Source organism: Gambusia affinis, linkage group LG18 (genome assembly GCF_019740435.1).
Source record: "Gambusia affinis linkage group LG18, SWU_Gaff_1.0, whole genome shotgun sequence".
NCBI lineage: Eukaryota > Metazoa > Chordata > Actinopteri > Cyprinodontiformes > Poeciliidae > Gambusia > Gambusia affinis.
The window spans coordinates 9,668,527-9,693,881 of NC_057885.1; the positions used below are offsets into that span (position 1 = coordinate 9,668,527).

The following is a 25,355-nucleotide window of genomic DNA, read 5'->3' on the forward strand; positions in this document are numbered from 1 at the left end:
TGATATTTAAAAAATACCTTCCAGTTCCTGTTCATTATCGATACACTTTATACATTACTTGAAAATTGTCTCAAAATAACAATATTATTGTTTGTCGCAATAATTTCTGGAACAATTTATCGTCCAGAAAATGTTGTTATTCTCACACATCTTATTGTAATTTTAATGTATGTTAACTTGTGAATTTGAAGGACATAGTGAAAAAATAAGTTACCCCAATGTGACCTAAAAAGCTGGGGTAAAAGTTTAATTTGATTTAACGTCAAACTGTTACGAAAAAGTTGTCTCTTTCTACAGTGTGGTTAAATGTCTGGTCTCAACTGCAACTATTCCATATTTATGTGTAACACTGGTGAAAAAACACGTACTCACCATCTGTCATTTACAAACCAATTTTGTGAATTTGAACTTGACTGATTTTAATTTGGAAACCCTTTCATACATCCCAAAACAAAAAACAGCTGCATTTATTTATTTTTTTTTAAATCTCAAAAGCGATATAAAAGGGGCAATAAAAAGAGCTTGTGAACTGTTTTCAGAACTAAAAGATAAATATGATTGGGCTCGATTAAATTTGTCAGCAGATGGAAGAGTCACCTTTGTATCAGTGGTTTGTAGAAGAGCTTGTTTCTGCACCAGGAGAGTCTTCAAAGCGTTACTGAAAAATGAATTGTGAGGAGCTCTTTATCCCATGTGCAAAATAAAAAAGAGCTTTCATTTGTGTTGGACTATTAAGTGTGCTTTTGACCGCAGCCTCTGCTGCCAGACGCAGACAGATGGACGAGGGTTTTGTCGGGGTTTGGGCCCGGCTCCAGGAGTCCGCCCTCGGTGCGAACGTTTTCATCTACTTGTAGATGTCCGATAGCCAGATTCCAGCAGACGGTGGATTAAAAACCGACTGGGGAAAGGAAGATTATGTGAGCAAAAGTCCTGTATCTGGATGGCCTTGCCGAAAATGCATTATTCATTATTAATGGCAACAGCAGCTAAGTTTGTGCGGCTGGGGCTGGTAAACAAACTCTGGCTCACCGGAACTCTCTGTTGTGACAGTTTTCTTTAATCCAGTCACTACCAGCTCCTCACATGGTACAGTAGCAAAAACAAAAAAGTGTTTTTACTCAATGAGCATAAAATTATGATATATTTATGAGATAATTACTAATATTTTCTAGTATTTTCTTGCTATTTCTATCAAACACTAAATGAAGAATTGTAACATCGGTATTGACTCTGATGTGGTCACTGAATCAGATTAGCACCATTTCTAGTTTAAAATCCTTTTTTTTTAAGCAAAAATATTATATTTGTCTCATGAGTTTTTTAATTATTGATTAATAAACAGCTCAATCTCTGATCAGGGCCTGAAATTTGCTACAGTACTGCAGGTATTGCTTATTACACAATCACTTCCTTCAAATCTGGTTTTTAGAACAGTGGAATTTTCCACATACGTACAATTAACAACATGGATGTTTGTTTCGGAGCCATAAATTAAAACAGACACATTTGGTGACGCGTCCCCTTGTCTCTCCTCTGTTCCACACAAATCCGAATGCTCGGTGTGTCCCCTTCTGAAAATATTCAGCAAAAGAATACATTTTAAATATTTATTTTTTCTTTCATCAATATTTTTCTTCTTACCACTCTTCCAAAAAAGCCAGATTTGTGCCATGCACAGCTTGTCCCGTGAACAGATTGTCCCACCTGAGTTGTGGAATCCTGCAGCTCCCCCAGAGTAACCATGGATTTCTTTGCTGAAGCTAAATAATAAATCAATAACAGCATATATTGCAATAGACACGTGATTAGTATCAATAGAAAGTACGCCTGATAGAATATTAATTAATTTTGTTGAACTACGATCTAAAACCTCACAGCATTCTGGGAGATGTAGGCAGAGGACAGGTTTTAAAGTCTCAACGTCTCATGGCCAGCTAAGCAAGGTTGACGGCATCAATGACCTTACTCTCTCTTTGGTTACCTAGCAACAACCCGTTGAGTAACTGGCTTAAAAATAAAAAACAACGACACAGAGTGAAAACAGGAAAGGTCACACCACCACTTTGGCAACATTTCAGATATTTTAAACAAAAAGCTAATCAATAGTTATCAGTATCGACTGATACGAAACCTTAATATGGTGATACGGTTTTCAGCCATACTGTCCAGACTTATAAGCGTAATTTTTTTCTTAACATTTCTAACTCTGCACTGTTTTGTGGTCCTTCTAGAAGCATGAATATTTTAAAAGCCACTTAAAATTTCTTCTGGTTTTCTTCAGTTAGATAATGATTTGACACAGTAGCGGTAAAAAAAAAAAGAAAAGAAAAAGGACCTTCTTTCAAGGATATCCACATTTTTTCACACGGTTAATTTCTCCCATCTCATTATTAAAAGATTTTCACTCAGGGTTTAACACAGGAGTGGATGTACCTTCAAATGAAACACAAATGATTTGACATAACATGACACACTTTTTCATAGCGGCAGGAAGGACGTAAAAAATGTTCTTCACATGTTGCACTGGCACCATTATCTAGTTAGCCAAGTTTATTTGTATAAAACATTTCAGCAACAAGGCACTTTATATAAAAAAAAAATTATTCGAACACCAATTATGAAGGAAGTAACACACATTACATTTTGTAAAATGCAATCATCTACCAAAGACATCCACCGTTGTCCCTAGTGGGGTCGGGAGCACAGGGAGAACATGCAAACTCCATGCAGAAAGAGCCCAGGCTGGGAATCAAACCCAGGACCTTTTCACTACAAGGCAACAGTGCTACCAACTGCGCCACTGTGCAGCCCCTAACAAAGACATATCAAATATATTTATCAATGTTCCAGTCATTATGAATCAGAGGCAACTCTAAACAGGTGAGTTTTTTGCCTTGATTTAAAGGAACTCTGTGTTTTGCACTCTTCTGGAAGTTCGTTCCAGATTTGTGGTGTATGTATGTTGGTGCTAAGCCATTCACTTATAAGCTAACAAAAGTTTTTTAAAGTCTGTCCTCAGAGCTCCGGGAAGCTAATTATTTTTCGGGGTAGAATAAGAGTAGATGGTGGTAAGCGCTTGTGTCCAGCGTCACGTTCAAGTTCATTTATTCAATCAATTGCAAGTGTTTTGATGTTTTCTCAGTTGTCCCTGTGATGCCTCTCACCGTAGTGTAACCGAGCCACGTTCGGGTTTTAGGTTTGACTTTCTCCGATCTTGATGATAACCAGTAAACTCCGGAGTGGCGCTCACGCCAAAAATCTTTCTTCTCCGAGAGGGCCTTTTTCTCACGACCCCGCTAAGAAACTCTAACCTCCTCGGAGGGCTGGAAACACAAGGCCCGCCCTGCACAAAAAGCCTCACCAAGCGCCGCACCATCTTCCAGGAGAATAACTGACACTGGTCAGTCAGAGCACACTTTGTCGCATATCAACTCTCATGTTGTTTGCAGCAACAAGCTATTTGATACGTTATCTATAGAATCGGTAACATAGAATGAGCCAGAAATCAGATACTGAAGATCCCTTTTCAGGGCCCACTTTGGCCGAAGACCACATCGGATAATTAAACACATTAAAGAGATGATTTGTAATGAGGCGCAGCGCGACAAGAAGACGTTACTCGTTCTCGCCTGCCTTTATAAGAAAATTGTTAGAGGAGTTGAAGGTTGTTTTTTTTTGTTAAATGTCCTCAAACAGTGCTTCCTTTTTACCAGATCGAGTTACCTCCTATTCAGCAGCTTACAAGAGGGAAGTGGAAGTAGATGGACTGGGATTGACACAGAGCACCGTCACAGGCTGAAGTGTGCTGACAGATGACTGTCTGAGAACACTTTCTCTTCTTTTCCTGGACTTTAACTCCAGTAAAAAAAAAAATATATATATATATATATAGATATATATATATATATATATATATATATATATAATAAATTTAACAGTTTGCCTGAGCACATTTCATCTGATTTACAGTGGCAGGAAAAAGATTATTAATTAAAGTACAAGTTTTACACATAATATAAAACAAACCGATGACAGACGATAATAAAACGTACGTTTATTCAAAATAATGATAAAAATACTAATACAAAAGTAATAATGATAGATCATCATTGTCAAGTAAGAACAGAATATTGAAATAAATAAACTGATGTGGAAAGACTGATCAACACCGGAGTGAAGAAAATATGAGAAACTATGCAGGGATCAGGTTTGCAAGCTATTTATGATGTCATCATCACATTATGTAATTAACTAGCTATTGGAGAAATAAGGTTTCCCCTAGAAAACCTGCTAAGCCTGGTGGTTGGGTGTGGAGGCAGTCATTCATACAGTTACCCGTTTGAGTCTCTTTTTGAGTTAAAAAATGTTTAAAGTTGACAGAAAATTTTAAAATATCACTTGATAATTATGTGTTATGTTGTGAATATTCCAACCGGAACGGACCAAAACCGTGCAAGCACACGAACAGGAAGTCAGCCGACACAGAATAAATCAGACTTTACTTTTTTTTATTCTTTTTAACCCTAAAAAGGAGAGATGCTTACCCTCACAGGCTAATACGTATGATGTGAACATCTCACCGGGTTATACACAGCATCTGATCAAAAAACGGACGGTCCATTCCTTATACCTCGGGCACACCTATTGGTCGCCTGATGACCTATGTCAGCTAAGCAATGCCCAGTAGTCACCTGATATCTGACGTCAGCTTAAGTTTCTGTTTCTGCAAAGTTTCTGTTTCTACAAAGGCCTTTGTGTAAACGTGAAACATGCAACGTGTGTCAAAGGTTGTGTGTGTGTGTGTGTGTGCGTGTGTGTGTGTGTATGTGTGTCCTTGTGATAAGCGTCTCAACAGTTATTGGAAGACTAATATATGTAGACAAACTATAAAGTCTTAAAAAATGCAAACATAAAAAAATACAAGTAACGTCTGGTGGCCTGCCAGGCTTATAATACACTGGGAGAAACCCTGGGGGGGAAAATATATATATATAAAATGTGTACACAAATGTCTAATTACAGGTAAAGTTTGTCATAAATTATTTAGAACTTTTTAATAAAGGTGCACAAGAATAACCACTCCTTGAAAAATAATTCAAAAAGTTTAAATAATTTAACACAACTTTTAAATTAGTCCAGTTTTAAACACCTTTGTCACATCTTTTACATTCAAGAAGATCAAAAGACCTTCTTAACACCCATTTTTGCCCTGCGGCCTTGTAATCTGCCTGTGTTTAATTTGTTTAGTCTTGTTTTTAAAAATGTTAAATACTTCAGTATGTTTTTATCATGCTTTCCTTTACATTTCATTTCATCTCTTTTCTTGTGTTGTGTTCTTAATGACACATGGTTTTTGTTCTTTGTTTCACCTTGTTGCGCAGCCCCCTTTGATCCGACCAGAGCGGCTTCATGTGGGCGTTATTAATAAATTGGCATTGTTATTGGCAAAGAAGTTATTTGTCGAATGCAGCAAACATGAGGAGAGTGTTGAGTTCCCAGTTTATGTGCACAAAGGCTCTTTTGAAGTACCTTTGATTGGTACAAAACCCACCACTGGGACCAGCTTTTCCTTTTAATTCACCTGCATCTCTGTGTGAGTGAATGTTCCACACAGCTTCCCTCTCCTTTATTTACTTATTAATTAATTTAGTGTCTGCGTGGCCCTGTGGTGTGCACCAGTAGTAGGGGAGGGGCAGGCGGCGTCCTCCCCCAGGGGATTCTTGTCTGGCCTCTTAATTAATCCGCTTTCTGGTCAGAGGGTCTGCGGCTATCAAAGAGAAGCTGTCTGCGTCCCGCCAGCACAGTGCAAAGATCACTGTTCAGATGCAGAAACACACAGTTCCTCTGAAGAGCAAAAAGGCAGGTTTTATTTATTTATTTTTTTTTAATGATGCATAAAGAGTTTTTGCAGATAAATATTGATAAAATGTCAAGCCCGTTTTTAGAAGTCATAAATCATTTAGAACACATATAAAACACGAAACATGCTAAAACCCATAGACTCTTTTATCCTTTGCCATGTTAGATTTTAAAATGTAAGTTAATTTAAGTTAACTTAGTCTGAGTAAACATTTTATCAGAGATCAATGAATTACCTTAAGTTTGCTGATCCTAATGCTGAATCTGTGAAGCCAGCTACCAGCCCTCCTCTCATTTTAAGCCTAAGTGAGACGTGAGGCTGGATAAAGTCCAGGTCGGTACCAAACTCTGATCGCTGACCCCTCCAGACATACAGCCAAAGGATCATAGCACCAAGTTGGTGTTTTAATCTTTTGTAATTATTCTACCCCGTAATCAATACATAAAAAAAAACATGGTTCTCTGAGAAAATTATTTTTTTTTTATTTATTTATTGTTTCTTTCCATTTCTCATTTTTGGTGTGTTTGTGTTTTGTTGGCGTGTGACAGGATGTACTCATGCTGAGGAATTTGACCTCCATCTTCTTTTTCTTACACCGCCTCTTCTATTATCTGATTTATTCCTTGGACATTCTCTTATCCAATGGTCAAAAGCACCACAATTTCTGCAACCATCTGAGTTTTGTGGTGGATTACTTGAAAAGGACCTTCGCCCCCTGTAACCTCCTCTGCCTCTGCCTCTTCCTCTTCTTCTGTAGGGGTCTTGGAAAAAGGCAGAGGTTTCTGATTCTTCAAGATCACCCAGATGAAAAACATCCAGTCCTGTTTTAGTCTTTTTGGCTACTTTTTCAGCATGGCGTGCCCACGTCATCAATTGGGGCAGTTTCAACTTCAACTAAATATTTCCTTACCCAGCTTCCAATTTCAGGCTGGAAACTTGACAGTAAAGCATTTTTCGACTGTTTTTGATATGCACTGTTGGAGTCGTCGTTAGACGTGATCCCACTATGAATTTTGAATTCTTTTTCAAATCTAAACGGAAAATCATCCACCTCTTCTCCAACTTTTTGTTTGATTCCTGACAGATGACTGTAATTTGCTCCCTGAGGGTATGGAACTGGAACCAGAATAATATTATTATCAATTACTTTCCCTAATACTTCCCATGTATTTTTCATCCCCTTTGGAATCCTCAGCAAGTGAGGAATCACAAAAACACTTATTTCCCATATTATAGTATTCTGCGATTTAGTTTAATAGCTGTTTTGTGCTTTTTCTTCAAAGAGAGTGCTCTAAGTGAGCACTTAGTATCCTCTAAAGAACAGGCTTCTAGGTCAAACTAATTTTGACCCGGTTCTTCACTTTGGATCCTAATTCCGAGGACTGAAAGTTTTACTCTCAGAGAAATAAACACCATTCATACACACACACACACAAATTTCCTGCCGGCTTGAAGTTCTTTATTTTAGTACTCTGGGATTTAGTTCAATATGATCTGTTATTTTGTGCTTCGTCACAGAAAGTGCCCCACGTGAGCACCTATTGCCCACTGGAGGGCAGGAAGCCAAAACTATGTTTTGGTCCAGTTCCCCACCTAGGGTTCTGATTCCGAGGACAGTAAGTTGTACTTTCAGGGAATTCACCACTAGTCACACTTCACATTCGCATTCCTACAATAATTTGGACCTCATCCAGGTCAGGACGCACACACAAACTCAAAACATCCTATAAATTTAGGGACTTGAGCCCCAAGTTGGGACATCAACCCAGTTTAATAGCCCTTATCAACTCACCTTTCTGTCGGTTCGTCTTGTCTGGTCAGATCTCTTCAATCCGCTGCTGGCAGATACAGTCGGACCTAGGCGCTTGCCCAGCGAAGAAATTACTTCCTGGGACTTTGTTTCCAAGTCCTGATGACACCACTGCAGGCGAGGGGCGTGACCAGGTTTTTTCCAAAGGGCTTGGCTGTTTGACACTGCAGTGTGAAGGTGAACCACTTTGAAAATGTAACAAGTGTTGCATTTTCGAACCAAGTCTACCGGACTGTCCGGTGTGGAAACACCTTTGAACCGTCCAGACGCTGAGGCGGCAGAATCACTTGTAGTGAAACGCATTACCTAACATGTCACGACATGTTAGGTAATGACATTACATGTTATTACCTAACATGTAATGTCAGGTAATAACATGAACAGTCTTGTTCTTGGGTTGAAATTCCCATATTCACATTCTTGTCACTTTTTTCAAATAGCTAAATCCATGCTTCATGTGATCACAAAATGTTTCCACGTGTATTTTTTACTTGAATGACATGATTTTGGAACAGCAGCATTTCTTTGTCTGACCCCTCGCGTTCTTTGTTGACGTGTCTCTCTTCATTCTGGACCGAGGCTGGTGCTCCAGTTTTCAATTTGTGGAAGGTTTGAGCCTTAGCGGTTCCTTGGTTTGTTGCTAAGCAAACATGTCTCCTTTCATCTAAATGTGGCTGTTTAGGTCTTGTGTTATTTTGGTCACAAATGTTGACTTTTATCTGCGCTGTGCTTGACTCTCTGATCAAGCTCTTCTTGTAAATACAGCATGTCACTTTTTCCAGGATCTTTTGGTGTAACAAGGCAATCCCAAGGAAAATGTTGAGATTTTACTTTAAGAGGTAGCAAAAAATGCTTTAATTAAGGATGTTTGTCCATTAGCAAAAACATTCAGCTGTCTTTAATGGATTTGATCACTGCATTTCTCATGCATATCTCAGACATATCTTTAAAGGAATACCGCTAAGTGAAAAACAAATGGTCACAGGATGCACCACCTTCTTTAACTCAGGTTTTTCCTTACTGACTCTAAAACCAAGTTAGGATTTTGCCAGATGCCCTTTAGAGGAGCAAAAACATGTCAAAACCCCGTCGCTCAAAGAAAAAAAAACAAAACAAAAACTACGGCATTCACCAATTTTAAAGGACAAAAACTCATCCTTAATGCAAGTAAGCACAGATGGAGCTCACATATCCAAGGGAATAGACTTTCATAGAGGCACACAGGGACACAGTCGGTTTATGAAAGCAGTCACAACAGGTGCATAAGCTCATCTGCCCTCACACACATTCTTCTTGTCAGAAACCAATTTTGCAGCAGCAGCGCTGGCCCGACAAGCACAGAGCGGTGTTAAATCAGATAACAGTCTTACACCTCGCAGCGCCGCCTCACCTAAACTGTGAGGTGCTTTTCTGTCTCTCCTCCATGGGACGGCTCCTGCACCGCTGCTCTGTTAGATGGGAGGCAAGAGGGAGCGTGAATTCAACGCAGACTGTGCATGCGATGTTGTTTTAGGAGTAAAATCCCTCTGTCATTATCAGGTGACTCTGATCTGACACGTGCGGGCGTGACCTGTTTATTCTGTTTCCGTCCTGACCGCAGCCAGACAGTGATCAGAAATTATCCGTTTTCTGCCCTTTCACCATGACTTGGCAAGGACCGAGGCAAAACCGGTTCTGCAACGGTTTGCCTTTTGTCACCGGGGACTGGATGAACTGATGCTGTTTATGATCAGCGTAATTATTCTGGGGAAAAACAAGCCGCGTTTCCGTTGACCACACCGTGACGCAAATATTGAAATTACGACAATAAATTTGCTTAAAGGGAACAGGGCAATTTCACGGCTTTGCTGGGGTGATTTTTTTTTTTCTTTCAGTCAGACATGTTGCAGATGGGCTGCACAGTGGCGCAGTTGGTAGAGCTGTTGCCTTGCAGCAAGAAGGTCCTGGGTTCGATTCCCGGCCCGGGGTCTTTCTGCATGGAGTTTGCATGTTGAATTCACCCCCCACCCTCATCCCTCCTTCAGGACTTGTGAATAACAACTCCTTCTCGTTATACACGGCCGCAAAAGGACCGAGTCAACCGCATCTACCGAACCGAACTGTTTGCCAGCAAACGACCACGGCGGGCATATTGACACCGCGTCTCCTTCTTCGCCGAAGCTGCATCCTCCATCACTTTGTGTCGGAGTGCTTTTCCAGTGCCGCTCTGCCTCTGATCCAAACACGGCGGCTCATTTACATAGTAATTACCACGGGCCACCCTGCCTCTGTCCACCTCGGCATCGTTTGCAACCTGCTGATGAAAGCCGACAGGCTTTTTAAGCAAGCCTTTTAAATGTCCTTCCACAGCTACAAGAAGGCTTTTTATCCGCCTCCTTTCTCTCCCATTGTGACAGCATCAGAGCCTAATTGCAGCATGCGGGCAGCACTGTTTTGTGCAGCTCCATTGCAGGCAAAATAGGAGCTCTCCGGTTAAATATACTTCTCGGAAAGCTCCGGAGGGTTTCAGCGACAAATAGTCGGAGTAAAAAAACGTACATATTCTTAAATAGCAGTTTTACATTTTTATTTTATCCTCATCGTTTGTCTGAAATGTTATGTCCACTCCACTTGTATTTAAACAATGTTGCAAAATGATGATTTTTTTTTTTTTTTTTTTTTTTTTTTAGCTGACGTGGTTGTGCGTATTGTGACGACGACTGGTTGGACTCTGTTTCGCTTCAACTTCAGTTGCGTTCAGCAGACGTGCCTTATGTAAACAAACAGCCAGGCTCTAAAAGCACTCTGTATTCTCTCTGCATTATTCAAAGTGCTCCCAACTGAGTTTTATGACACACAAGCACATTAAACCCAACTGAGCCTAACTTCCCAGTATAGGTAAAGAGCAGCAACAGCACAAGTTAAACAGAGTTTGTTGTATTTTGTTGACATGTTTTTAATTACTTGAATTATAACTGGTAAAATTGTTAAAGGGACTGTTGCTAGTCTTCGTAGCAGACATACTGCTTACTTAAAAAAAAACATACTTAGAAATCCTAATCTTTTAAAACCTGAAAGCTTTAAATGTACAGTTATAACTTACTTATCTTCTCGTTTTCCTGTTGATACCACTCTTAATCATTAGTGAAATCAGAAGACGAGCTTCTGATTTTACCAAAGGCAGCATTGTGCTGCTGATGTTTTCCACCTTTTTTTCACCTTTCTGCAGGGATTCAGCTTAAGGCGCTTGCTGGTGGTGAGAAAGATTTTTTACCAATCAGGACGTTCCTTAAAAGGACTGCTGTCAGTGCTGCGTGCCTGCTTAGTCTTAGGCCTCTTTCATTTTGTAATCTTGTTCTCCTTCTCCCCCTGCTGCCTCTTTTCTCCCACCTTGTCCTGCGCTCCATACATCCCCCTGCTCTCACCGTCTCTCATTACACTCTCTCGGGGGTCTCACAGGGTGAGACAGAGGCTGTGTCTGTGAGAGTGGATGGGAAAAAACTAAATAGACACCCTTCTGTCAAAGTTTAATCGGGGAGTGATTTATGACCCTAATCATTAATCCCCCCCACACCCCAGCTACCCCCCCTGCCCTCCCCAACTATTATTCCCTCACCTTCTAACCTCTTATGTGTTTTAAAAATAACACAATTAAAGAATGAAAAAAAACATTATGAGTTTTAAGAGTAATACAATAAGTGTTAGATAATTGAGAATAATATACAATGTAGTATTTTTCTCAAAACCGGTTTTTGCTCACTAAGCCATTTGTGTTTGTGCGTGTGTGTCCGGCTTTAATACAGAATATGGGACAGTCCTCACCTGTTGCGGGACAAACCTCACATGTTAGCATGTCTCATGACCTATGGGTCATGAGACAGCTCTCTCTCTCTTTATCAGCTCTCAGGATTTGCGCTGAACAGGCCTCACCTGTCAGGATTTTGTGCGGGAGAGCGTCCTGCTCCAAATTTAACTTTTAGCATTCCTCAGTTCAAGTGAAAGATAAGCTTTAACGTCCCTCCCTTTCTAGAATTTGTCCGTTCATCATTTTGAATGCTACTTTCATTTAGTTCTGTTTTTCTTGCTGCTGCTGCTGAATCAACACTGATCTTCCCACTGCTTCATGCTTTCTCCAAAATAGTAAATGTTGGTTTAAATACATTTGAAACTCATAGATTTTGTTTCCCTGTAACACTTGCTAGTGTGATACATGTCAGTAAAAGTTCCTCATCTGTAAATTTATTTCTGAAGAATATCCGACAGACACTAAACAGGCCTAGGTGAGGATACTCATATGTATCTTTCATACGTGTCCTAAAGTTGAACGTGTTTTACATTGCACAACCACACTCCAAGAGTTACTCCAACATGGGAAATTATTATTTTGTACCTTTAACATTGTCCACTACTTTTGTCTCTGACTCATATGCTGTCTGTTTCTTGGCCCTAATGATGTTTTCTCTTCATCCATTATCTCACACACTTGAGTGTGTTCATTTAACAATATATAGTACACCTGTAGTTGTTGAATTTTCCATTACTAAAGCTTATAAATGATCAATGTAAACCATCAGTCTGTATTAAAATTGTTAATGCAATTCATATTATTCATTTAGATTTGACGATTTGATGTGTGCATTTGGATTTCTATCGATTTATTGAATGTGTAAATATTTATCAAACTGAATGGCCATTCAGGCTTTATATAGCTTCTTTTGGAGTTTGTTGCACAAATTTAAATATATTCAGGCTATCAACCAACAATTCAATCAGTGAATTTGTGATTTTTCTTAAATACTCCCTCTCACAGAGACTTACTTACATCTTCTGACAGCTAGTCCAACTTATGATAACATTGACTAAGTTTGCTATTGGTACACTTTACCTTAAAAAAAATTTAAATAAATAAAATTAAACATACTCACTACACAACCACGCTCCAAGAGTTGATCACAACATGGTAAATTGTTTTGTTACCGTTAAAATGATCTACAGCTTTTGTTCCTTGATCCTAATGATGCCGTCTGTTCACTAATGTTCACTAACAGACAGTGCACATCTTGTAATTGATAAGCTTATAAATGATCACTGCGAAGCATCAGTATGCATTAAAGAAGATCATATCAGTCAGATTAAATCAAATTTCATCAAACTCAAAGCAATCAAAATGATATTTCTCTGAAAGGTAATTTCTCCTTTTCAGAGAGTTTAGACTGTATGAAAGGAATCATTGAAATATACTACCAAATATTTAATTTGCAGAATCCCCATAATAAAACTTAAATTGTGAATTGAATGATTACATTGCATCTAGACACAAAAGAATCAACTGTTAATTAGTAGTCATAATATGTAAATGACTAACAAGATCTGATCAGACAAGAAAGTTGATTACCTAACGTGATTTCTCATATTGAACCGTCTGACTTCCTTTAGCCGACTGAATTTAACCTTACCAAAGTTTTGCCTTAGAGCAAACAGGTACTGAGTTTGAAGCGTGGCTCAGATGCCTTCAGCCATCTGCTAAAGCTAGACTCCGGCCTTCCTCACTGTAAAATAAAACATTAGACTTAAAAAAAAAGTTCAAGTGAACATCACTTAATTATCATCAACTTGTTGTTTGTACTCATCTTAAACAACCTTACGACAATCTTAGGACGTTGATCGTTCTAAGATTGTCGCTTGTGATCATCCTGTACTGTGTGGTGTGTTACGGTAGATCGTTGTGGCCCCTCCGATCTACATCAGGGGTTTTCCCCGACTGGGAGCGTTAACGCAGCCTGTTGAATGTGACAAGTAGCCAATCAGAAAGCGCGGATTTTCCTCCTGCTTTCTGAGGGGAAATTACAGAAGGGAATCCTAAACAGCTGACACGGCGCAACCCGAAGTCTAGCAGACATTGGAGATGATATCTGGAAACAACATTAATGTTTATAAAACATCTGGTGCAAAGAATATAGAAATGACGAGGGGAGGAGTTGGAGCGAAATTGCACCCACAGTTGATGAACCCGGTAACTTTTCAGCTGTTCTTCGTTAACGTGACATAAATCGGTTCTAATGATTTTCATTCAGTCAGGATGTTATACCGACACTAGAGCCACATGCGTTGCAGGTAGATTGTAGTAAAGCATTGATTAATGCCTGGTTTTAAAATGACTGCTGATTTAAAGGATTTCAAAGACAAAGCCTCACACTGCTTTCCTAGAACAGGAGATATTGCTTAAAAAAGAAAAAAAAAACATAAAAGATTTGAGAGCGTGAAGGGTTTCGTCGCTGGACATGGCGTGTTTCGTTTTTTTTTTTTAAACAAAACGTCTCAACATTATATGCTTAGGCTTTCATGGTAGATCTTGACAAACAAACAAAATGAAAGCTGCTGAGAGAGCGTTTCAGCAGCAGCAGCAGCTGCGAGAACATCTCGACTCTACTGGTAGCTGTCGAGAGGTTGCTGTGCTTTACTCCAACAAGCTCTGCACCGCAGGAGACTGCAACGCTGCTAGAAAGTTGTCTGTTGTGGAAGTGAAGGGTGCTGGCATTAGTGTGCCACCACAGGACTTTTAAGATACAAGTTCCCTCTTTCTGATGTTGCAGTGCCTTGCAGAAGAGTTTTGAGCCTTTACCTACTTTTCTGTTTTTGTTGGGGGTTTTTTCAGTTTGCAAGCACAAACTTCAATGTAGTTGTAGAAATTTTTATGTGATAGACCAGCCTGGTCAGTACCTCCTTATGCTCTATTCAAATCTCGCTTTCTAAAAATACAGTGTGAAAGCAAGCCTCAACCCATGAAATAAATATTTTGGTCTAGACGATACACTTTCGATTTGTTTCAAAGTTAAATTGGACACAGATTAACTCTGATAGCAATTAGTTCCGCTAGATTTTATGTAGGGATATTATAGTGAAAGGACAGAAGACAAATACAATCCACATATTTTATTTCTAAGAAACTTGACAAACCTCCACTTCACATTTATGGGCTGCCTTGTTTTGATCTGTCTCATAACATCACAGTGACGTTTGCCAGTGTTAAATCTGGCTGTGTGAGAAATCTTTTGGCTGCGGTGATTTTGTTACGCAAACTGAGAGTCCTTGTTGATGCGAGTGAAGACGTCAGATGACAGTCACACAAAATGCTGCGGTCCTATGCTAGGAGCTCTGTCTGCAAACTCAGGATACTAGAGGGATATAAAACCAGACAAACTCCTGTTCTTCCTGCGCTTTACTTCTCCTGATTATTAACACTTGAAGTGAAGAGCCTAACACTGGAATGTGGTTACGTTTGAAGCAGCAACAGTGAAGGTGTGAACTTGCAGCAGTCATTGTGCTAAATACCAGGCTCAAACTACTGTGTAAAAATCCAGGGGCTTTTCTTCATTTTTACCCTGCAGGATTGTCTTCTAAATGGGATTTAAGTTTCAATTCTTCAAAAAATGAGCCGACATGTTTTTGGTATGAAAAGCATTGGAGTAACTTGGCAGCAAATCACTTTCTTTGATCAGGTCTACTGATGATGTGGTGAAAAGCTTCTGCGGTGCTAAATGGCAGCCGAGGCAGAAATGCAATCACTTGATTCAGATGTGCCTGAGAAGAGACTCGTGCACTGTGACCTGTGCTTTTCAGCATGTTAAATGTTTGCTGCCAGGAAGGCTACTTTCGTAGCTATCGTATTTAGCAGAGACAAGGATTATGGGGAAAAATAGGTGCAAAACTCTGGTTGGGAAAATACATATATATATATATATATATATATATATATATATATATATATGTATGTATGTATGTGGTTCAGAAATCTAAATTCTCAATATGAAGCAGAAAAGAAGTATAAAAAAATTGCCTTTGTATGGATAATTTTGAGCCCCTCATGCTCAATGGGTAGTTTGATTGCTTCTCTATTTTTTTATTTTATTTTTATTTCAGTCGGCATGAGAACGAGCGCATTTTTAATGGGAGCTTTATCATTGCATATTTACTGTTGGGAGAAAATCTGATGTTTACGTGCGCGAACCTGAACCTGCAACAGAGCATGAAATGTGCTGTGTAAGAAACTACACGAGATTTGGCGATAAAATCTCCCAGAGGTCATCACTTGACAAGAGAAATGACTAGGCTACAGCATGTAGTTTCCCTTTTCATAGACATTTTTCTGATAACCTGTGATGATATGAGATCAGAGTTGTGCTGCTACATTTATCAGTCTATGCTGCATGGCTGTACTTATTTTAGACTCTTGTACAAAATTGCATGAGATCCTGACGTTTTGTCAAAGGGGTAAAGAAAAAGAGGAAGCAAAGCAAAAACAAAACAATCCTCATTATTAGTTTGTGGTTCATGAAAAAAAGTTTGAGTTACTTGATTTACCACAAACGTCTTCACTCATTAATTCTAATCCAATAATGTCATTTCAGCAAGCAGCAGCAAAGCCTCTGACGTGCTGAAAGCAAAACCTCACATGACACACATTAGTGTAATTGATTCCTGACTTAGTAACATTCGTTTAGCCATTTTGGCTTTATTTGAATCAAAGAGGCACAGAGGAGACTCCCTTTGTTTCCAGCGTTGCTCCCCAATCTGCAACTCAAAGAACTTTATTTAAAACGGCTTCATTAACGAGACAAGGGGAGCTTTTAAAGTCGACTTAAAATTAGAGGCAACTTCTTAGTGCGCAAGTTTTAAATTTGAATGACAATACAGTTCAATTAAAATGTGACAGAATAAATGGCGGGCTTAGTTGCACCCCCCCTATTTTCATTTATTTTATCAACGCATTAATTATGTGTTCTCAACCTTTGTCAGATTTTTTTTTCTTCTAAACTCTACAATGAAAGATGTCAAAGGACACGTTTGTTTACATGATCCTAAAATGCTAAAGGTCACAGCAATGTGGGAGAAATGGATGAGAACAGAAAAATGTGGATTTATCTTTAGTGAAGTTACCATTACATTTATTGTATTTATATGCATTGCATTTTCTTTCCCTCTGGGATCAAGTAAGTATTTTTGAATTTGATTTGTATTCTTTTATCATGCAGCCATAGTTTCTATTTCTGATCACTTTATATTCATATTGTTGTTTTTTTGTTTGTTTCTTTTTTTTTTCTCAGAGATTTTGTGGTAAATCAGGAAAGAGGGTGAGGAGGAGGAGGAGGGTGCAGGGGGACATGCGGCAAGGGTCGTCAGGACCGGGAATTGAACCCGCGATGTCCACGTCGAGGACTAAGGCCTCCAAATGTGGAGCCTGCTAACCCCCTGCGCCGCCACAGCACGCCCCTATATTGTTGTTTTGACAGAAATGGTTATGAACGCCGTTATATTGCTTAGGTAAAATTATTTTCTCCCCCTTGTTGCTACTCTTACTTAGCAAAACTCTATAAACAAAAGGACAGTTTTGCATTGCATGGGGCGTCAGCTCCATCCTTTAAAAAGTCCACTCTAATCGGTTTTCGAGAATCCCTCAATTAATCACCAGATCAATGAAGAAGCAACACCCTCTTATTTGTTTATAGCCTTTAAATCAATGGCCTGCCACCAAAGGGATCAGGTGTCCTCTTTCAGTGCTACCTAGTCTGACCGTTTTTCATTAAAGGGCCCTGAATGCTGCAGCAGGAAGAGGACAGAGGTGAGGAGAATGGAGGAGAAGATGAGGTCGACGGAGGGGGAAAAGGTCTGCCTGCCGAAAGCCCCTCGAATCCCTATTCTTATTAACTCTCCGACAGACAATCTACCACCGTTGATGCACGTACACACGGGGTTATGAACCGGTTCCTCCGAGGGCAAGAAACGGACACTGCCTCTCTACCGCCCGCCGTAACGCTGCTGCCAAACACGATCGACTGTTCAGCAGTCATTACCCAGTGGTTCGCAATTAATTTCGTCTGTAATTTTTCCGAAAGAGGCTTTGGGATTTTATTTTCTCCTAAGCTAAGTGAGAGCGAAGATGTGGCCATCGAGTCCATTCATCCACGTCTTGATAGCTACATCATCCGTTCCTGGCTTACAAGTGGGGTAGAAAATTTGTAATAAGACATCCTGTGTAAAATAATCGTTTCCCCCCAAAACTTTCCTTTTATAATTGATTACTAAAATTATTTACTTTTACTAATCAGAGAAACATTTTTTTATTTTTTATTTTTTTATTTTACTCCCTTGAAATACTGCTCCTACGTTCTTCAAAAAGAAACATTTCCTGTCACATTCAATAAGAAATACCATCTTCTTGGTCATTCACTATTTAAATTACGGTTTTTTCATTTTATAATTAATAGCTTACTTTGAGCCACATTTGCAGTTAAAACTCAACAACAAAGGCTCTAATGTAGATTTAGCCCATTGTTTCCTCATAATCCCTTAGATTAGCTGGAAGAAAAGCCTCTAAATGCTACATAAAGCCCTGGTTATTAAAGGAGTGGATAAACTGAACACCAAGAATAAGTGACACACACTCAATTCAAAGACAGTTTTGACTCTATAAATTAAATAGGCCTGTCACAATAAGAAATTTATAGCATTATAAATTAAAACAGGCTCAATAATTTCCATCTGCTTGATTTATCATTTTTCTCTTACTCTTTCTACCAAAATCTGCATGGCAAAAGTCTTCAGTCTGGTGTGTTGGTCACAACTAACCCTTTTTTTGATGGACAGTTTTGTTTACGGGGACTTCATAACTAATTTAGTTTGTTTATATTTGTTGTTTCTGTTGTTTATTTTGGGATATTTAAAGCATTTTCCGATTCCGGTGTTAAATGTTTATTAGCATTTAAAGTTTAGTAATCTTTGAGAATGTGTCCTTGCATTATGGCATTACCATTATATTGCTTGAAAATGGTCTCAAAACAACATCATCATTTATCGCAATATAAAATGTCTTTTTCTATTTTATCGCCTACAGAGTAGAAGTTGAACATTGATGTTAGTTTTGACCCATTTTACTGTTTGTCATTAAATCTAAGTAAAAAAAAAGTACATTTCTATGTCTAATGAGGTAAGCGTTGTATATTGTTAATATTTAGACTTCACCTGCTCAAGAGTATGAAGATGATGGTGGACTTCAGGAAAATTGCTCAACAGCACTGTCTATTGTGTATCACTTCTGGTTCTTGGGAACTATCCTCACACATTTACACTGTTTGGGAAAAGGCCCAGCAGAGACTCCACTTACTGCGACATCATCTTCTACTCAGCCACCATTCTGTCTCTTCTGTGTTTTCCCATCACTTTGTGGTTTGGCCGGACTGCAACGAACAATCAGGTCTGCAGAGGGGACCATCAGCGCTGACCTTCCCTCCACTCAGGACTTGTACAAGTCTGGGGTCGGGAAGCTCCTCTACTGACCCTCACGCATCCCGAGCGCAATCTGTTAGACTTTGACCTCCGGGTCGGTGCAAAAGTAGAGTAGCTGTAAAAATAAGCCACAGGAGACGCAATTTCTGCTCCCAGACTTTCTCTCTGATAAACACTTAACGGTCAGAGTGGCCTGCTACCCTGCTGGGAATCAAAGCTGTCATTTGCACAATTCAGCCTTGCCTTTTTCTTTTGTAATGGTGCTGTATTTCTACGCAATCTTTTATTTAAAAAGTATTGTGACTTCCCACCTGAGGCATATATACATTTTTAAGATGTCTGGGCATTTGCACTTCAGAAGGTAACTCACTACAAGTTCCACATTTTGGGACATATTTTGTGCATGCATGGGCAGTGAAAGCAGCATCAATGTGGAGACGCTGCTCATACATTTAACTAAAAACACCAGTTTTCAATGGTACTTTGTGCAGCGCTTTGGGAAGCACTCCAAAATGTTATCTTTGATAGCAAATTTTAAATAGCGGGAAGATAAATGAAAGAAATAAACCATTTTCACAAGTTTCATTTACTATTGAGTCTCAGCTTTAGTTGGTTTGAAAGCTCCCTAACAATTAACTAACTTGTTTTTTGTTTCTCTATCAGGCCTTTAGGTAGTTAGTGTCAATGTAGTAAATACATTTACAACCCAAATAAAATCCTAAAAAGAAGAAGAACTAAGAATTATTTCTTCCAGAAACCTCCTGGATTAAGTAAAAATACTGATGATCATGTTTGATTCAGATTTGTGTTCAACAGTGAAGCTGACTCATAGAAAGAACAGAGCAGACTGGGTTTCTTGAGGAAACCAAGATCCTTCAGTCTTCTATAAGTCTGTTGTTGTGAGCGTCATCTGACGGGGCTGCAGCATCACAACCAGTTAAAGAAGGCTGGCTCTGTTCTGGGGACGACTGTGGAGCCATTGGAGATGATGATGCAAGGAAGAAGTTTACAAAAACTCAAGAATATTGTGAACAACCCTGAACGTCCTGTTCACCAGACTGTCTTAGAAAAACAAGTGCCTTCAGTCGGAGGCTTCTTGAAATTCGCTGTAACACAAGAGATCTTTCCTATCAACAGCCATCCCCATCTACAGTAATGGTTTAATTGAATGAGTTACAACAAAATTTAAATTTCCCTTTGGGATAAATAAAGTATTCTTGAATTGGATTGTGATCGAGGGAAACAGAGTCCTGTGTGGAAGCTGAACCAAAGCCTGTTGCACCTGACAAATGGTAATTAGATATTTGACTGCGAATGATTGTGCAGCCCTGTTGGGTAGCAGCGTGGGAAAAAAAATAAAAAAAACTGTTGAAGAGATATTTATCTTCACAATTATTTTGTTTATTAACATGGCGCAGTTCAAGCAGCTTGAAATTGAGCACGTATTTTGCACTTTATTTGTTGAGCATGTAGTTCATTAAATAAAGGTTGGTCTGATTTTTATTGTCTGAAAATCCATTTCTGGGGGTAAATTCTATAGGTTGTTGTTTTTTTACAGTGTATGAACCCCAGAGCCATACACAAGATGTAAGGTGAGCTACTGTTATCAGCTGACGACGGTGGTGGCAGGACAGTGTAATCAAGAAGAGAACATTACTCATTGTCATGCAGGTGAAAGGCAGTAAGGAAAGGTTTGGAGATCTTCCAAGGTTCTATTGGTGTCTTAGCATTACAGCTGCATAAATCAAGTGGCATAAAGTTTCTCCTTCCATGTTCTCTTGAGTCTTTGACTTCGGACGTGGTGTGTGGAACCACCTTTCTAGGATCTGACCGATAAGAGGCAACAGGTTGTAACAGTAAATGTGACAATTATTGCTTCTGGATGTAATTATGGTATAATTCAGCATATTAATGCTGAACCAAAGCCAGATCACAAACTAATGCATATCCGACTGTTTGTGTCTCCCTCCTATTTGGTTTCTCTCTTCCAATTTCGTCTTTTCTTCTCGGTCCTCTTTCCATTCTTAGCCTCAACCTTTTTAAACTCATTCTTGGCATGTTGTTTGCCTCGTTATCACCTCCGCTTGCTATAATTTTCACCTCTCTCTTGCACTTCCTTTGCTTTTGTTGTCAATCTTCTGACTGGCCCTCCCTTTCTTCCACAGGCCCAATGAAGTGGCAGAAGAAGATATTTCTGGCCCTCATTGTCATCTGTACTGTCAGTCTTCTGCTGCACCAAGGGGGCCACTTCACCTGGTGAGGACCGAAGTAAAAAACCAACAATATGTGAAAAAATTAAAAAAAGAAACAATGTACACTTGCTACCCGTGTTAAAGGGTATGCTAAAACGTTTCTATGCCAGTCGCTAAAGTGTAAGGTGTAGGTTTTACTTCAACAACCATCAAACGACAACTTTGAACGTAATTCACCTAAAAATCTGTGATCATATATTATGACTGTACTGATTTTTTTTATTGTCCTGCAAGTGTTTGTGGTAAAAAGGTGAATTTTTATACTGAACTCTGTAGAATTTAAGATTTTATAAAATTTTAAATAGCATTGCAGAAAGTTAGCAGTAATGACTTATTTCTGAATTTATTGTTTAGGATTAGAGTTATTTATTTTTTGTATTTTTGCACTTTTTCTCTTTCACACCGACGCTTTTGTCTCTTAATCTCTCCAGTTGTTGTGGAATTATATCTCCAAAGTCAATTGTTTTTGGTTGGAAGTGCTGGTTTTGAGATTAATTGCATTTCCTTTTCCTTCAGGAACATGGAGGGCTTCCGCTTTGGCTGCTCTCACCTTTCCCCAGGATCAAAGCTGAAACACACCAACATTGTCTTCCTGAAGACCCACAAAACGGCCAGCACCACCATGCAGAACATCCTGTTTCGTTTTGCAGAGCTCAACAACCTGATGGTGGGGCTGCCAGTACAAGCATGTGGTCATCAGTTCTGCTACCCACATCCCTTCTCCTCTCACTTCATCCATCAGCACACGCTGCGACCAAACGTGATCACCAACCACATGCGCTTCAATAAGACGGCATTGCAGCGCCTGATGCCAAATGATACGGTGTACATTACCATCCTGAGAGAACCAGCCTCCATGTTTGAATCCTTGTTTACATACTACAACCGACACTGTATGAGTTTCAGGAGAGTCCCGAATGGCTCTTTGGAAGCGTTCTTGGCGGAGCCCACACGTTACTACAAGCCACAAGAGGTAGACTCCATGTATGCACACAACACCTTGACCTTCGACTTGGGTGGAGAGAAAGATCGTCCGACAAAAGACTTTGCTTATGCACACAACTTTTTTGCGGAGGTTGAAAAAACGTTCTCCCTGGTGATGATTTCCGAATACTTTGATGAATCACTTATTCTTCTTCGCCATCTTCTCTCTTGGGATTTAGAGGACATCCTGTATGTCAAGCTGAACATGCGGACTGAAAGTTCCAAGAAGAGATTGTCTCCGGGTCTTCCTGAAAAGATCCGAGCCTGGAATTCCATAGACGCATACCTTTATGAGTACTTTAATGCTTCATTCTGGCTCAAACTGTCAGATTTGGGTCTAGACTGTGTGGCGAAGGAGGTCCAACTTCTTCGACAGGCACAAGAGAGGCTAATGAGAAGTTGCTTTGGTGGGAAAATGCCACTTGCACTCCCAGCTGCAGAGATCAAGAACAAGGAACTCCGTCCATGGCAGCCAAGCGACAAAGTTGACATTGTCGGCTATGACCTCCCGGTAAATATAAGCCTAGAGGCACAGGAGCACTGCTTCAAGTACATCCTGCCAGAGATCCCATACACGCGCATCCTTCTACATTCCCAGTCCTTGCTACATCGTCGAAAATATCAGAATCGGCCTTCACAAAAGTCACACACCCTCCAACATCACATGCGCACAACCCTGCCTCGGCATTCTCAGGTCCACCGCAGCCAACCAGCGCGCTCTGTTGCTCAGAGCCCAAACTCAGGAACAGGGTCCAAATCTACCGTGAAGCAAAGTGAAGGAACTACGAAGCAAGGGCTTTAATTCTCAAGCAAAATGTGAAAATGTCATCGGAGCCCAGCAGACTTCACACTTCAACTCATCCTGGTCCAATAAAGACTATGATGCTCTATTAATAAAATCATTTGGGAGTCAAATTTGTATTTAGGAAAGCAAAGTAAAAAGGGTTTTCTCTCTGAAAACCCTTTTTACTGATGAAAGACTAAGGGTTAACCATGTCTGGACTTCAACCACATTCTCCTCCTTTGATGTGTGAAACAGTAAAAGTGATGGAAAACCAAATAGCAAGGACTAAACTGGAGCTAGACTCTATGGTGACAGCAACTGATTGCGGCTGGTTTCAGGTGAAAGTGGTTGTTTAAATTAAACCAGTTGATGTAAGTCCTGGAACCAATGACAAGGTACCGTTAATCTGCTCTGTTGTAAGGCACAGGGTGTACTTTGTTTGCACCAGACTAGCTCTGTATCCGATTACTTTCCTTTATTTTCCCTTTCTTCAGCTCTGGTTTCCTTGCCTTCTAATTAGCATATACATTGCTTAAAGTCCTTCGGACACACAATGACACTGGTGGATCAACTGTCAGGCTTTCGAAGACCCACACTGAATTCACCTTCTTATTCTTTCTTCTTTCCAAAGTCCAGAACCTAAAGCAGCAAAGAGAGAGAGAGAGAGCAGAGAAATGGCAGAGTCACGCAGACATTACATAGATGTCTGGATGCTGAGTCTTGGCCACCCATTATTGTTATGACTCATACAGAGACAGAGCCCAGACACAGCGTAAAATCTGTGCCTCCTTAACCTTTGACCTCTCTTGCCTCCCTTTTCTCCACTTCTCAGCCAGGCGCCCTTGTTGTTACACCCTACATCTGCACAGAAGCACCGACGTCTTGGTTTAGTGCTGTCCAGATCTGCTTTTGCCCTAAATGCCACTGGCCATCTCGTCTTTCAAACACGCCCTGTGGAAGTGAAGGCTTCAGCATTGGAGACTGACACGTGAACATGGCTGCTGTTGCAATAAGATTCAGAATCTTTTGATATTAAAGCCATGGATTCTTCAATCAAGCCAGAACATCTTTGCCCCAACTGAAGCCTACGTACAAACAGCGTAGGGCGAAGACGTGAAGACACAGCCTCTGGCAAAAGCTCTAGGGTTACACATTTGTACATTTTCATTGGGGACATGCTCGACCAATGAAAAGCTGCTCATTCTGAACTAAATCTGAAATATAGGAGAGAGAAGGTAGACTTAAAGCCCAGTGAACCTGTTGGGCTCTTGAACTGTCAAACCTTAACCACTTGAACTGTTGTCTGCTCATAGTTAAGCTGTAATTTAATTTACATCATGGCAAGAGGAGCCACTAATGTAACTTGAATGCTAAGTTATAAGGAGCTTGTTTTAGAGATTACTTAAGAGTTGCAAACATGTGAGTCCGGAAATGACTCTTCCTCGTATTGAAAGAGCAGCAACAGGGTTGCTGGTATTTTGAGTATGTGTGGGGAGTCCGTGTGTGTGTGTGGGTGGGTGTGTGGGTTTGTGTCACTATGGCGAACATGATTGTAAGGAATATTACCCTTACAAAAAAATCCCATGAAAATCACATGTGACTTTCACATGTGAGCCCATGTGGTTCACACAAATTTTACATGTGAATGATGTGAATCACATGTGAAAGCACATGAATACGTGTGATTTTGGAACGTTTCGTGGTAAAATCACGTGATCCACATGTGATTTTCATGGGATTTTTTTGTAAGGGTAGAGTAATATGTACTACCACAAAACCAGCTTTGAGCCATTTGGGTTTGTGTCAGTGGATGTATTTTTTTTTAAAACACTGTAAGCTATGAGGACGCAGTGGAAACAAAAGTTAAGCCCAAAATGATTCATTCCTGCAACAAGCAGTTTGTTTCTGATGAAAAAAATAATAATGAAAGATTAATGGAAACGATGTTATAGGTGTGTCAACCTTGAGAAAATAATAATAAATTAATATGACAAGTTATCAAACAATATAGAAGCTTTTTTTTTGGCATGACAGTTAGTAAACCCTTCCTGAAGTTGTTGATCACCTGCTGGTATTTTGGCCGTTTCCTTTCGGTGAGGATCTTCAAGTCCTCCTTGCCATCACCCAGATTTTCAGCTTCCTCCAATGTTTCTCCATCAGATTTAAATTGGGACTCAGGCTGGCTAGCGCCAACGTTTCAAAAGAAACTTGCTGGCAGGAATATTTTTGGGCTTAGCTGTAAATGAAGGAATGGACAGGCATTTTAACAGTGAGAAATGCAATACAGCTGCAGAACAAACGGTAGTCGCTCAAAAGGTGTTGGGGCAAATTACCACACTGGTTTAATCCTATGTAAACGGGGCAAAAAGCATATTTCCTGTGAGTTCATTAAATCTACACTAT

At 39.8% G+C, this 25,355-nt stretch overlaps 1 protein-coding gene across 1 annotated transcript in view; it reads left to right on the forward strand.

The window, feature by feature from the left end:
* The window catches only part of gal3st3 (galactose-3-O-sulfotransferase 3), a 31,623-nt gene extending 8,553 nt beyond the window's left edge, over positions 1 to 23,070 (forward strand). Inside the window, exons 3-4 of the mRNA XM_044097326.1 lie at positions 21,098 to 21,188; positions 21,701 to 23,070. Coding sequence (XP_043953261.1) covers positions 21,098 to 21,188; positions 21,701 to 22,970 — 1,361 coding nt within the window. The 3' untranslated portion in view covers positions 22,971 to 23,070. The remainder of the gene's footprint in view (positions 1 to 21,097; positions 21,189 to 21,700) is intronic.
* Positions 23,071 to 25,355: the final 2,285 nt, after the last annotated feature.